This window comes from Gymnoscopelus braueri (genome assembly GCF_963280865.1).
Source record: "Gymnoscopelus braueri genome assembly, chromosome: 23".
Taxonomy (NCBI): domain Eukaryota; kingdom Metazoa; phylum Chordata; class Actinopteri; order Myctophiformes; family Myctophidae; genus Gymnoscopelus; species Gymnoscopelus braueri.
In genome coordinates this window covers 29,692,883-29,707,882 of record NC_137625.1, presented here as the reverse complement: position 1 = coordinate 29,707,882, position 15,000 = coordinate 29,692,883, and the positions used below count along the sequence as shown (strand labels likewise).

At 36.5% G+C, this 15,000-nt stretch overlaps 1 protein-coding gene across 1 annotated transcript in view; it reads left to right on the top strand.

Annotated features, from left to right (window-relative positions):
• Positions 1-12,632: 12,632 nt before the first annotated feature.
• Positions 12,633-15,000, top strand: part of LOC308079189 (uncharacterized protein) — a gene marked incomplete at both ends in the record, with an annotated part of 79,946 nt that continues 77,578 nt past the window's right edge. Inside the window, 2 exons of the mRNA XM_080420568.1 lie at positions 12,633-12,645; positions 12,979-13,048. Of these exons, the coding sequence (XP_080276694.1) occupies positions 12,633-12,645; positions 12,979-13,048 (83 nt within the window). The remainder of the gene's footprint in view (positions 12,646-12,978; positions 13,049-15,000) is intronic.

Below are 15,000 nucleotides of genomic sequence, written 5' to 3'. Positions count from 1 at the left end.
GGGAACACGGGGAGAACATGCAAACTCCACACAGAGTAGGCCCTTTCGCCAACCCCACCTTAGGGTATGGGCACTGATGACGCGGAGGAGAGGACACGCCCCCAGCGCCCACAGCGTCCCCCTGCAGGAATTGAACCCAGGACCTTCTAGCTGTGAGGCGACAGCGCTACCGACTGCGCCACCGTGAAATTCTTTCTGACACCAGCAGGGGTAAAACAGCGAAACTGCAGGCCATTCATATGAACTGTCTCTTCCGTATTGGAGTCAATGTAACAATCTCAAGCTGGCCCCTTGGTTCTAACTTACTGTCTTCTCCATTGTCTCTCTCCTTTCTCTAACTCTCTCTGTACGTAGCTGCAATGCTGAGCGCTCACACTAAGAATAATTTATATTTTTTAAATGATTTTAAACCTTGTGATGTGACAATAAAGAAGATTGTGATTTCTATTGTAGCGGTGTTGTCAAAGATGTAGACATAACACCAATTCATAATACAAACTTGTTTGTTTGCCACTATTTTCATCAAATGAATTAAGGGAATACAAAATTATTCTGACGAGTTATGGGGGAAAAACACAACACTCAGATTAATGTGTTTGTAGTCACAAACAAGGGTTTCCATCTGTCTTTTTTGATCATGTTAGTATTAAAACGTGTCTTTGAAAGCATCACCCCCGGAGGCTCGGGGAAAAACAATCCAGCACACTGTTGAATATTAGTACACTTTGAGTAGCAATTAAAGGTATGGGCCACAGATAAGGGACAGCTTAGGATATTTACATTCTAGTTCAGGGGTCTTCAACAGGGGGTCCGGGACCCCTAGGGGGTCCTCAGAGTTACTACAGGGGGTCCGCCAAATCTTTGTGTGATGTGATTTTTTTTTTTACCTTAAACACTTGAACCCTAGCATCCCTTTTCTGTGGAGAACTTTAGCCAAAAAATAGCAGATCTACAAGCTCACAACGCCTCGCGCTGCGAGGCGTTGTGAGCTTGTAGATCGGCTATTTTTTGGCAAAGAGTTATTATGTAGAGGGAAAAAAGAGCAGCAAAAGTTTATCTGAAACACAATTTTATACAATATAGAGGGGGTCCCTGCTTCATCTCTCTCTCAGCTAGGGGGTCCTTGGCCTGAAAACGTTGAAGACCCCTGTTCTAGTTCATATCTAGACGATGTCAGTTGCCTTTGAAGTATAATTATATGGAAATGACGTAAGTGCTGGAAACGTGGTCCGTCCGAATTGCCATTCGGTGCCGCACACCTCAAGGTCATATGAGACACACACCAATTACGCCTGGGACAGAGTGACAGACACGCACGCACGCACGCACACACAGATTCTATATTTACTGTTAAAGGACGACTTCACCGATTTTCAACCTATCTTCATATAATTGGTCCTCACTAATACTCATGATAAAATGGTAAAAACAAATTCTACTTGGTCTGTGTCTCATAGGAGGGCTGTGGACAGTCCAGAAACCCGTCTACCAGTGACATCATCGTTAGGCATGATTTTTTTTCCAACAAGATTTCACATTTTTTATTACATTTTTTATTAACACGAGAACAATGGCTTCTTTTATTGCATTGCAACTTTCCAGGAATAGAAAGCCTGCACTTTCTATTAGCTTGGATTCCCCATTGATGATGTCACTGGTAGACGGGACTCTGAACTGTCCACAGCCCTCCTCTGAGACACAGACCGAGTAGAAAAAAAATGGTACCATTTTATCATGAGTATTAGTGAGGACCAATTATATGAAGATAGGTTGAAAATCGGTGAAGTCGTCCTTTAATGCTAAATTATAATATAACAAGTACTGTTTTTTTCACATAGGTTGAATTGCCAGCATTTTAAATGATCTGTTGTCCTGCCTTTAAATGTGTTGTATGTCGATGTATATTCTATTAGTTTATAGCCTATAGAGCTTGAGTTTATCCGGGGTCACAGAACTACTCACCTGGACGAATAGGGTGGGGCAGATGTAGGTAGCTGTTCAAACCCGAGTTGTGTAAAATGTATATAACATATATTGTTTATGAGAATGCTAAATTAATACATAGGTACTGTTTCTTCACATTGTTTTAATTTCCAGCGTGTAAGATTATTCAATTCAATTCAATTTGAAGTGTAAATCTCAAGACCCTTTACGTGTACAGTATAGAGTAGATATCCGACATTGTCCCACCCTGCCTTTAGCCACTTACAGTAAGGCCTGTTCAAAAAGTTAGCTGCCAAGCTCACAACCCGCTGCATCATGATGGCATGCGGCCAGAATAGGGACAACAGGGTGAAAGTGGTTAGATAGAGCCGCCATGGCTTCATGCACTGCAGCTCCAGTCTCATGTTAAAGGGATCCCTGGCTAATATGCCAAATATGCCTTAATACATTATACGTGTCCTCTATAACTAAAATGTAAAATTAAAAACACCTTAAATATTTTATTTAATTATTTAATGTCAAAATGCCTTGCATCTAGTGTATTTCAGCTTTTTCACACATTAAAGGACCCATTTTCAACCTATCGTCATCCTCACTAATTCTCTAATGGGAGCCAACAAATGTCTTCTAAATCCCAACAGTTTTCTGAAAAACGTATGTTTCTATATCAGTGGTGCTCAAACTTTTTCATGTCAAAGACCCCAAAAATGTTATGTATTTGGCCGTGGACCCCCATCTCAAAATATGTTGTTCCAGGGACCCCCCAGAAGCAAATATTTGAGTTAAACATGTTCGCTTTAAGGATATATATTCAAAGATTTGCACACATTTTCACGATTTTTCAAAAATAGCAGATCTACAAGCTCGTAGCGCGGTACTCGGTGCCGCGCTATGAGCTTGTAGATCTGCTATTTTTGAATAGCCAAAGTGTAAAATAATGCTTTTTAGCTCAAATGAAAAAGTGACACAGATGCGTCCCAGGTCTTAATGGGTTAATCGACTGTGTTTTGTGTGTTTGTGCGCGCAAGTTTGTGTGTCAATGTTGTGTCCATAGAATTATTTTGTTCTCTTTTTGTTCTACCTTATTCATAAGGTGCTATTACTGTATAGGCACATTTTTGGTGCCCAAACTTTCCAACATCAGCGTCCCAACTCAAGGCCATAGCAGGTTCTCGTGGCAACACGGACGAACGCTTGCCATCTTATTTCTCTCCCGCAGATGAAAGAAAACAAGTCTTTTCTTGTGCCCGTGTCTAGCCAGAGGGTTCCTCTTCATCTTTCTTCCTTCTTTTTTTTTTATATATTCCTTTTTGTTTTGTTCACGCTCATTGTTGTTTCGCCGCTAGAGTGGCGGATATTGATCGGGCATCGAACTCGCATTGCTCTTACGGAGGCCTAATGCACTTTCGACCCGCACTAGAAGAGGGAGGAGGGGGGAGAGTAAAAATGACCCACTGTATACTGTGTCATGCAGGTTATAGAGCCGAAGAAAAGGGGGAGAGACAGAGAGGGCAGGGAAAGAATACCGCAGCGTCTATTGAAGGGGAAGGAGAAATGTGTTGTTTAGGAGCAGATCGAACTTAGAAGCTCTGCAGGTGTGGGTGTGTGTGTGTGTGTGTGTGTGTGTGTGTGTGTGTGTGTGTGTGTGTGTGTGTGTGTGTGTGTGTGTGTGCGTGTGCGTGTGTGTGTGTGCGAGACACGTGGCGAGTTCTACCTGTTCTAGGTGTGTTAAGCAGGAGGGAGAGTATAGTGAACGGAAACATGTCGAGCCCTCCCAAGTGAAAAAAAAATATACTAAATATATTTTTCAGAAGTATACTTAATATACTATTTTTGTACTTTTTATAAATTACATTTAAATTGTCTTATTTTGGAAAGACTTAAGTAGTACTTAGTATATTAAAAGTTGAACTAAATATATGCTAAAACATATCTTTAATATACTTTTATGTACTTTCCCCCCCCAAAAAAATACAATTTAATTACAAATGTACTTATCTGAAGTACAATTGCTGAAGTATACTTTCATTACATTTATAGTGCATTACAAATACATATCAAGTACTAAATAAAGATATATAGAGTATATAGCAATTATACTTAAAATATACAATCAATGTATTACAAATGTACTTGGAGTATAAAATAAATGAATTTGAAGTATACTTTTAATAGTTTCAAGTATACTATCAATTTAATAATAAAGTATTTAAACTATAATCCAAATGTGCTAAAATATACTTTCAATGTAATAATAATGTATTTAAACTACAACTCAATTTAACTAAATGTACAGTTAGTTAATTTAGAATATACTATTATTACATTGAAAGTATATTTTAAGCATAATTGCTATGTACTCTATATTTATTTATTTAGTACTTGATATGTATTGGTAATACACTATAAATTGAATGATAGTACACTTTAATGACATCAGCAAAACTGTACTTCAGATACTATAAGTATATTTGTAATTAAATTGTATTTTTTTGGGAGGGGAAAGTACATAAAAGTATATTACAGATATGTTTCAGAATATCTTTAGTTCAACTTTTAATATACTAAGTACAACTTAAGTCTTTCCAAAATAACACAATTTAAATTTGGGATAATAATGCATTTAAACTACAACTCAAATTAACTAAAAGTACACAGTTAGTGAATGTAAAATATACTATTATTACGTCGAAAGTATATTTTAGCACATTATTGTCATAGTTTAACTACATTATTATTACATTAATAATGTACTTGAAACTTTTAAAATTATACTTAAAATTCATTGTTTTAACACTCCAAGTACATTTGTAATAAATTGATAGTATACTTGCAACTATTAAAAGCATACTTCAAATTAATTTATTGTATACTCCAATTATATTTGTAATACATTGATAGTATACTTGACACTTTTAAAAGTATACTTCAAATTCATTGTTTTAACACTCCAAGTACATTTGTAATGAATTGATAGTATACTTGCAACTATTAAAAGCATACTTCAAATGCATATATTTAACACTCAAATTATATTTGTAATACATTGATAGTATACTTGAAACTATTAAAAGCATACTTCAAATTAATTGTTTTAACACTCCAAGTATATTTGAAATAAATTGATAGTATACTTGAAACTATTAAAAACATACTTCAAATTCATTTATTTTATACTCCAAATATTTTTGTAATACATTGATAGTATATTTTAAACATAATTTCTATATACTCAGTATATAGTTATTTAGTAATCGATATGTATTGGTATTGCACTATAAATGTAATGATAGTATACTTTAATGATCATCAGCAAAAGTGTACTTGAGATACTGTAAGTATATTTGTAATTAAATTGTATTTTTTGGGGGGCAAAAGTACATAAAAGTATATTAATGATATGTTTTAGCATATCTTTAGTGCAACTTTTAGTATATTAAGTACAACTTAAATGTTTCCAAACAACATCATTTAAATTGAATTTTATAAAAAGTACAAATGAGTATATTCAATATACTTCTGAGAAATGAAATTTAATATGTTTTCAAAATTAACCTACACGAATGGAAGAGCAATGTAACGTGGAGGCTTGTGGTTTAGTTGTCTGTAAGAGCCATGACAATTCTCGGTTGGTGCAACCATCAACAACACACTCACGTTATATGCAAGGATGGGAAAAGGGGAGAGAGACTGACTAAACAAACAGACATTTACACTCATGGTTTTACTAACAAATTACATAAAATACCATAAATCACCAAATAGCACCACAACAAAACACTAAAATCAATGACCCATAGCATAACCCCACTACGCATTCCCATATTCAAATAATAACACAAATAGGAACAATAACACACATTTCCCAGCTTGCACTGGGGCGCATGCTGGGAAATGGACTTCCTCTAGCCACCATAAATGTAATGATAGTATACTTTAATGACATCAGCAAAAGTGTACTTCAGATACTGTAAGTATTGTAATTAAAGTATATATATATGTATATTTGATTAAATTAAAATGTGCTTTTCAAAAGTGTATTCATATAATGTTTAATTTTTGTTTAACTTAAGTACATTTAATGTTAAATATATTTTAAATTATTATAGTATATGTGCTTTTACAGTATATTTATAGTAGATTATCCTCAATATGCATTTATTTTAAGATATACTATAATATGCTTATTAAAAGTATACTTTTCACAAAAACTATTTAAAATATGTTCAAGTATATATTTTTGTAAGTATGTTAAAGTCTATTTTATTGAAGTTTCACTTAAGTACTACTTCCTAAAAGTACACTTTTCTTTAGTGCATTTATAGTATAAGGCTGAAAGAATATACCGAAAAAGCATTATACTTAAAGTTTGCTTTAGTATACTTTTTAAGTATACTATTTTGAATATGTTCCTGGATGCTATTAGTAATATACTTCTTAATATTATACTTGTAATATACTTGTTTTAAAGTGCATTCAATATATATTTCTACAAAGCACATTAAATACTAACATAAATGTATTTGTAATTTAGCACATTTCTTTTTAAGTTTACTAATGTGCTTTGTAGAAATATATATTAAATGCACTTTAAAACAAGTATATTACAAGTATAATGTTAAGAAGTATATTACTAATAGCATCCAGGAGTAATGTACTTCTTAAAATTATACTTGTAATATACTTGTTTTAAAGTGCATTCAAAATGTATTAGCACATTAGTGAACTTTTTTTTTTAAATGCTAAATTACAAATTAATTTATGTTAGTATTTAATGTGCTTTGTATAAATATATATTGAATGCACTTTAAAACAAGTATATTACAAGTATAATGTTAAGAAGTATATTACTAATAGCATCCGAGAACATATTCATAAATAGTATACTTATAAAGTATACTAAAGCAAACTTTAAGTATAATGCCTTTTTCAGTATATTTTTTCAGCCTTATACTATAAATACACTGATGAAAATTGTACTTTTACGAAGTAGTACTTAAGTGAAACTTCAATAAAATAGGCATTAACATACTTACAAAAATATATACTTGAACATATTTTAAATAGTTTTTGTGAAAAGTATACTTTTAATAAGCATATTATAGTATATCTTAAATTAAGTGCATATTGAGGATAATTTGCTATGAATATACTATAAAAGCACTTAAAATATAATAATTTAAAATATATTTAACATTAAATGTACTAAGTTAAACAAAAATTAAACAGTATATGAATAGACTTTTGAAAAGTACATTTTTATTTAATTAAATATATATTTTGTGTTTAGTACACTTTTCACAAATGTCCTAAATTACAAATTAATTTATGTTAACGTTTAATATGCTTCGTAGAAATATGTTTTGAATGCACTTTAAAATAAGTATATTAGAAGTATAATGTTAAAAAGTATATTACTAATAGCATCCGGGAACATATTTATAAATAGTATACTTATAAAGTATACTAAAGCAAACTTTAAGTATAATGCTTTTTCAGTATATTTTTCCAGCCTTATACTATAAATGCACTGATGAAAAGTGTACTTTTACGAAGTAGTACTTGAGTGAAATTTCAATACAATAGGCATTAACATACTTACAAAAATATATACTTGAACATATTTTAAATAGTTTTTGTGAAAAGTATACTGTTAATAAGCATATTATAGTATATCTTAAAATAAGTGCATATTGAGGATAATTTGCTATGAATATACTTTAAAAGCACTTAAAATATAATCATTTAAAACATATTTAACATTAAATGTACTTAAGTTAAACAACAATTAAACAGTATATGAATAGACTTTTGAAAAGTACATTTTTATTTAATTAAATATATATTTTTTGTTTAGTACACTTTTCACAAATGTCCTAAATTACAAATTAATTTATGTTAACGTTTAATATGCTTCGTAGAAATATGTTTTGGATGCACTTTAAAATAAGTATATTAGAAGTATAATGTTAAAAAGTATATTACTAATAGCATCCGGGAACATATTTATAAATAGTATACTTATAAAGTATACTAAAGCAAACATTAAGTATAATGCTTTTTCAGTATATTTTTCCAGCCTTATACTATAAATGCACTGATGAAAAGTGTACTTTTACGAAGTAGTACTTGAGTGAAATTTCAATACAATAGGCATTAACATACTTACAAAAATATATACTTGAACATATTTTAAATAGTTTTTGTGAAAAGTATACTTTTAATAAGCATATTATAGTATATCTTAAAATAAGTGCATATTGAGGATAATTAGCTATGAATATACTTTAAAAGCACTTAAAATATAATAATTACAAATATATTTAACATTAAATGTACTTAAGTTAAACTAAAATTAAACAGTATATGAATAGACTTTTGAAAAGTACATTTTTATTGAATTAAATATATATTTTTGTTTAGTTCACTTTTAACAAATGTGCTAAATGACAAATTAATTCATGTTGACATTTAATGTGCATTGTAGAAATATATTTTTGAATGCACTCTGATTATATTTGCTAAATATATTTTTGCCAAAATGCATTGTTAGTATGCTTTGACAAAAGTTCAAATTGACAATTAACATACTTATTGTGCTAAAAGTATACTTTAGCACAAAAAAAATACATTTTTTTTTCACTTGGGCAGGTAATTACATATCCATGCTAATGTATAATTAGACAGCTCCAAGGGGGCTCGTCTACAGCGCACTAATTAATACTAGTCAATCCAGGGCTTACGCGCACACGCACACGCACGCACGCACACACGCACGCACGCACGCACGCACGCACGCACGCACGCACGCACGCACGCACGCACGCACGCACGCACGCACGCACGCACACGCACGGACAGGCACACACACACGGACAGGCACACTCACAAAATAGGTAAGCACAACACACACATACCGCCCTCTTCCGACCTGCGTTAGACAGCATGTGTGCGTGGGCATGTTGTTTATGTGTTCCTATGTTTAGCATTTTGTCGATGCATACATACTGTACCTGATATCAGGACTGTGCATGAGCACCTGTCGTTAAGCTGTGTGTGTGTGTGTGTGTGTGTGTGTGTGTGTGTGTGTGTGTGTGTGTGCGTGTGCGTGTGCGTGCGTGCGTGCGTGCGTGCGTGCGTGCGTGCGTGCGTGCGTGCGTGCGTGCGACTGGTGTCAGCCAGCGAGTACTTAAGTACAAAAGTATTGGTATCAAAATATACTTAAAGTACCAAAAGTAGAAAGTACTCATTATGCAGAAGTTTTCAAATGTATAAAAATCGTTTGAAAATAGCAGATCTACAAGCTCACAATGTGTCGCATCGCAACGTATTGTGAGCTTGTAGATCGGCTATTTTTAAATGGCCGAAATGTATATAGGGCTGAAGTGGTTAGTGTATGTTTTGTAATAATAATCAAAATCTACAAAGTAACTAGTAACTAAAGTTTTCAAATAATTGTAGTGGAGTAAAAGTACAACATTTGCCTCTGCGATGTAGTGGAGTAGAAGTAAAACTAAAAGTAGAAAATTGGAGATACTCAAGTAAAGTACAAATACCTCAAAGTTTTACTCAAGTAGTACTTGAGTAAATGCACTTAGTTACTTTCCAACACTGTCTTTGGATGACTCTATTAGTAAAAGTACAGGGGTGGTCTACAAGCTGTGCTCTGGCATAGACTTGAACTCTGGCCCTGATTTCACCCAGGAGGAGGCTAACCTCTCTAGACAGCATGCTGTGTGTGTGTGTGTGTGTGTGTGTGTGTGTGTGTGTGTGTGTGTGTGTGTGTGTGTGTGTGTGTGTGTGTGTGTGTGTGTGTGTGTGTGTGTGTGTGTGTGTGTGTGTGTGTGTGTGTGTGTGTGTGTGTGTTTATATGTGCGTACGTGTGTGTGTGTGTGTTTATATGTGCGCGTGTGCGTACGTGCGTGTGTGCGTATGTGCGTGTGTGTCCGTGTTAACTCTTTGTCTGACCCAGGGTGTGGAGTGTAACTGTACTAATTCACCATCCTACTGTGTGTGTCTGCTGTAATTAAGGCCAAGTTGTTACACAGACTCGATCGCACACTCTTTCTTGTCACAAACACACACACGCGCATCGCACGCACAAACGCACACAATCACACACAAACAGCCTGCTTGTGCTATAGTAACTTGGTCTCAGTAATTCAGCCAAAATAATTCTACTAAATTATCATTATTATCTTTACTGTGTGTGTGTGTGTGTATGTGTATGTGTATGTGTATGTGTATGTGTATGTGTATGTGTATGTGTATGTGTGTGTGTGTGTGTGTGCGTGCGTGCGTGCGTGCGTGCGCATCTAATGTGTCAACTAATTGTGAGTGCTCATTAGTCCTGTATCCGCAGTCCTTGTCTCGTATACACACACTGAACACACACAGAGGTGCCCCCCCCCCCCGACTGTATGTACAGTAGCTGTACAGGAGTGTGTATGCTTGCGACATGTTTGTATAGAACCCCCCACACACACATGGTGTGGTCACGTATGGCTTCAATCAGTGCAATGTACTTATTGTATGCAGGTTTGATTCAAAGTAAAGCTTTCTGTGTGAGATGGTAAGGACCAGGGGTTCAAAAGTGTTCGCGGCCCACCCATCTGACCACTTAACAGGGCAATAATAATAATAATAGAGCACCGAAGTCTGGCGTAATTTACGCATCCTACCTGGGTTGTGTGTTCCCACAGACGTGTTTAATATCTCGTCAAATAAGAACTGTGTTCCAAAAATAAACAAATGATCCCGGTGGTTTGACTGCTATGGATATGAACAGGGGATAAATTGAATCTTGACCATCAGGTAAAAAAAATTGTGACAGATCCTGTGTCTAGGTGAGACATGACCTTTGACACGATCTAAATGTCTCAACAGAAGAGCAGGGAGAATAAATACAACCACCCCCATTGTATAAGTTATATTGTACTAGTCCATACCCGGTGAAGTGCGCAGGCGAAAGTAATTGCAAAAGTGGGGTTATTGTGCGTCCCGTCAAATCTTTTGAAAAAAGTGTAAAAAAAAATATATATATGAAAATAGTCGATCTACAAGCTCACAATGCGTCGCATCGCGACACATTGTGAGTTTGTAGATCGGCTATTTTGGACGAAATGTATATAGGGCTGAAGTGGTTAATGTATGTTTTGTATTAATAATCAAAATCTACAAATTAAGTAGTAGGCTAACTAAAGTTTTAAAATAATTGTAGTGAAGTAAAAGTACAATATTTCCCTCTGAGATGTAGTGGAGTAGAAGTAAAAGTATTTCAAATTGGAAATACTCAAACAAAGTACAAATACCTCAAAATTGTACTTAAGTACAGTACTTGAGTACATAGTACTTAGTTACTTTCCACCACCGTACCTGAGAAAGCCGCCACCTCAGACAAACGTGTGCCGGGCGGCTATGCTGTTGAAATAAACAGATGCTGCTCCTGCGTTGCCTTGTGAAGTTAATGATCCGAGTGGTCATTTTCATTTAACCACTTCCACCATTGTTACCACTGAGCTAATAGACCCTGTCTGCTTGCTCTGTGGAGAAATTACATTTTGACCTTCAGGTCAACATCCGTGTCAAACGGAAACAGGACCGTGTCAAAGGTCGATCTAAATGTCTCAATAGACGACCAGGGAGACCAAAGACAACCACCCCAATTGTATATATTGTTTTAACATACTCTACCATTCAGACTGGACCAAAGTTTTCGGCACAAAAAAAATAATTACATTGTACTTTGAGATTGGACTTTCAGGGACTTTCAGGGACTTCAGGGACATAAAAATAAACAAAATGGATTTTAATTAATGTTTTTATTAATTTAATTATTATTTATTTTTATTGATGTAACTTTTTTTGGCATCTGTTGTTAATTATACCCACATTATGACCACGGATATGCTCTAAACGTGTGAAAAACATTTTTTAATTTCAGATGGTGTTAATTTTCATCATTTAATTTGAGTGTATTTCTTCTCTCTTTTTCTGGCTGTTAAAAAAAGGTTATTTCAATCAGCCTGTGAAGAAATAATTAAGGAGCTATAGTTTGAATGTATTCATTTGGAAATGCATTGACCCCGACCATGCCTGTGTGAGTGGGCAGCGCTGATGACAGGAGCAGTTAGCTCCAATTAGAATAAGACTGTATGGTGATTAATTTTGCCACTGAACAGCTTTAATGACTTCACACGGCAGGCAAAACCACACACTGACGCGCTCGCACGCGCAAGTACGCTCGCACGCGCAAGCACGCACGCACGCACGCACGCACGCACGCACGCACGCACGCACGCACGCACGCACGCACGCACGCACACGCGCACGCGCACGCGCACGCGCGCACACACACACACACACACACACACACACACACACACACACACACACACACACACACACACACACACACATTAGAGCTCTGCACACACAGTCACTTGCATGTCGATACACCGGAGTGTCACAATATATTGTTTAGTGACACTGTACCGATTCTGGATTCAAATGTTTTTCTTTTTGTGCTTTTACAGTATACAGAAGGCATTCCTTTGCTCAGATTGCACAAACAGTAGTGCTATGTTGTTGAATGTTAGAGTAACTGTGATGAATACAAATGCATATCGCACCGTTCTAAAATAGCAAACTTTAAACAGTTGGTGATTTGTATATCGGCGATTGTCGGCATGCAACCAAGTTGTAAAATCAGACATCACGACGCCATCAAGGCACCGCCAAAATAAACCGTAGATTTAGTCGACTATAATCTTATGATATTTAGTCGACTGAAACCAGACAAAAACTATAACATTTCAGATGATTAAAATATGACAAAAACTAAATGGAATTTTATTCAAAAGACTATGACTAAAACAAAATCAACACTGGTGTCATCATCACACCCGGCTAAGAGACTAATTGGTTTAACTAAGGCCAGGTACTATGACTGCCATCACCAATCCTACCGTATCTTATGGCAAATATTCATATAGACCATTCTGCTAACGTCTCTCTCCATGTGTCTCTCTCCAGTACAGGTCAGGGACAGGGCCACGGAGTGGCTGGCAGAGAACAACACTATGAAGACCGAGTCTGAAGACAGGTGAGAGGGAGGGGGAAGAGGAATGAAGGGGGGAGAAGGAGGGAGGGATCGAGCAGATGACGACAAGAAGGGAAAGCGTTGAAGACTGAAACCGCCAAGTTTTAAAGCATGATGTATACATCATCGTACGATGGTGTCGTGCACCAGAAATATCAGACTCACAAGGTCACGACGCGGTGCGGATGCGTTGTTTTACAGTTCACTGCCAAAGATCTTCTACTTGAGACTAATTAATTATAACCCCCCCTCCCCGACAAACTCTCAGCTGTTATCAGTTGAGTCTGATTCGACCACAGTACATTCTGTATACAGTAGCTCAATATCTTTCTATCTCTCTTTTCATGTTTTACTCAATCCCTCTGTTATTTCTTTTCGCTCTATGAAAGGATTATGTGAAGCGTGCCGGCGTGGACTGAGTTGGAACGCTGCATTGAGTGCAGTGTTAACAGAACGTGCACGCTCCTAATCACACAGCAGGTGTTCTGTCCATGCAACCAGGGTCACTGCTGGCCTCACTGAGGTGGGCAGCAGTTTGGAATGAAGTTCCCCCGGTCAAGGGTACCTTTGCGGTTGCTTATGAAAGGATGTCAAACGTTGTGTTCCTTACTTCCTTTAGCATTAAATGCTACAGCCGTCACATGACATTCTATCCAAGTTCTTTTCTAATCTGGAATATGTTGGTGCACTACGCCCCCCCAACACCGTAAAGCCATTTTATTTGCATCGCTATCTGAGAAGACAAATCTCGGTAGGTGGTGATTCTCAGGGGACGTGTACTGACACTATTTCATCTTCAGACTTTCATGTTATTCTCGCAAACATTTTTTCTCTATTTTTTTTTTTCACATTTTTCGCAATTCATATTCTCTCTCTCTCTCTCTCTCTCTCTCTCTCTCTCTCTCCTTTCAGAGAAATAGATCAGACACCTTGAAGATAATTGATGGTGTTTTGTTATCTTGTGTATTGGGTTTAGCACACCTGGGCATCGATTCGCACTTACAGGATAATTAGCATTAATAGTCATTTGACGATGATGAGATGCTCAAAAGCAGCACTTGAAGATGATTCGAATTACCTCTGAAATGTCTTGAGGTGTGAAGTTGCCTCACACAAACACACCGTGCGCGCGTGTGTGTGTGTGTGTGTGTGTGTGTGTGTGTGTGTGTGTGTGTGTGTGTGTGTGTGTGTGTGTGTGTGTGTGTGTGTGTGTGTGTGTGTGTGTGTGTGTGTGTGTGTGTGTGTGTGTGTGTGTGTGTGTGCGCGTGTGCGCGTGCGTGCAATTTCGCACACATTTCTTCTAGCGAGAGCTGTTTATTAATGATGAGGAGACTTCAAAAGGATGCTGTGGATTCCACAGATAGACGGACGGACAGTCCGGCAGAATGAAAGCCTTTGTATCCCAGGTCACCATTGTGTTGCTGAATGGTCAATCTGTGTCTTTGTCCATCCATAGACTCAGTGCATTGACTACCAGAGCTTGTGTGGCGATGGTCTGTCCGGCAATATCACACACGGCAACATTGGGTCTGGTTGGCCAGCTAGCAAAAATGAATTGAGTATTAATTTAAAGCAGATTTCAATGAAAAATATGCATGTATTATTATTTATGTATCTATTATTATTATTATTAATATATATTTTTTTTATATCCACAAGTTTTTTAACCCATTTATTTTACCCAGAGCCATTTGCCTAAGCTGTAATCCGGGCCGCTACTCTCCCTCTGCCAGCCTAGGGAGAGCCCTGAACTGAGCTCATGCCTCCTTCAATGCATGAGGAGTGAGCAGGCCGCTTCTTATCACCTGACAGGAGGGAGTTTCCCCGGTAGGACGTAGCGCGTGGAAGGAACACGTTATTCCAACCAATTCCTTTCCCCTCCATCAGGCGCCCCGGCTGACCAGGGGGAGGCAGTATAGAGACCAGGATTACTGCATGTTTTTTGTGAGGGTACC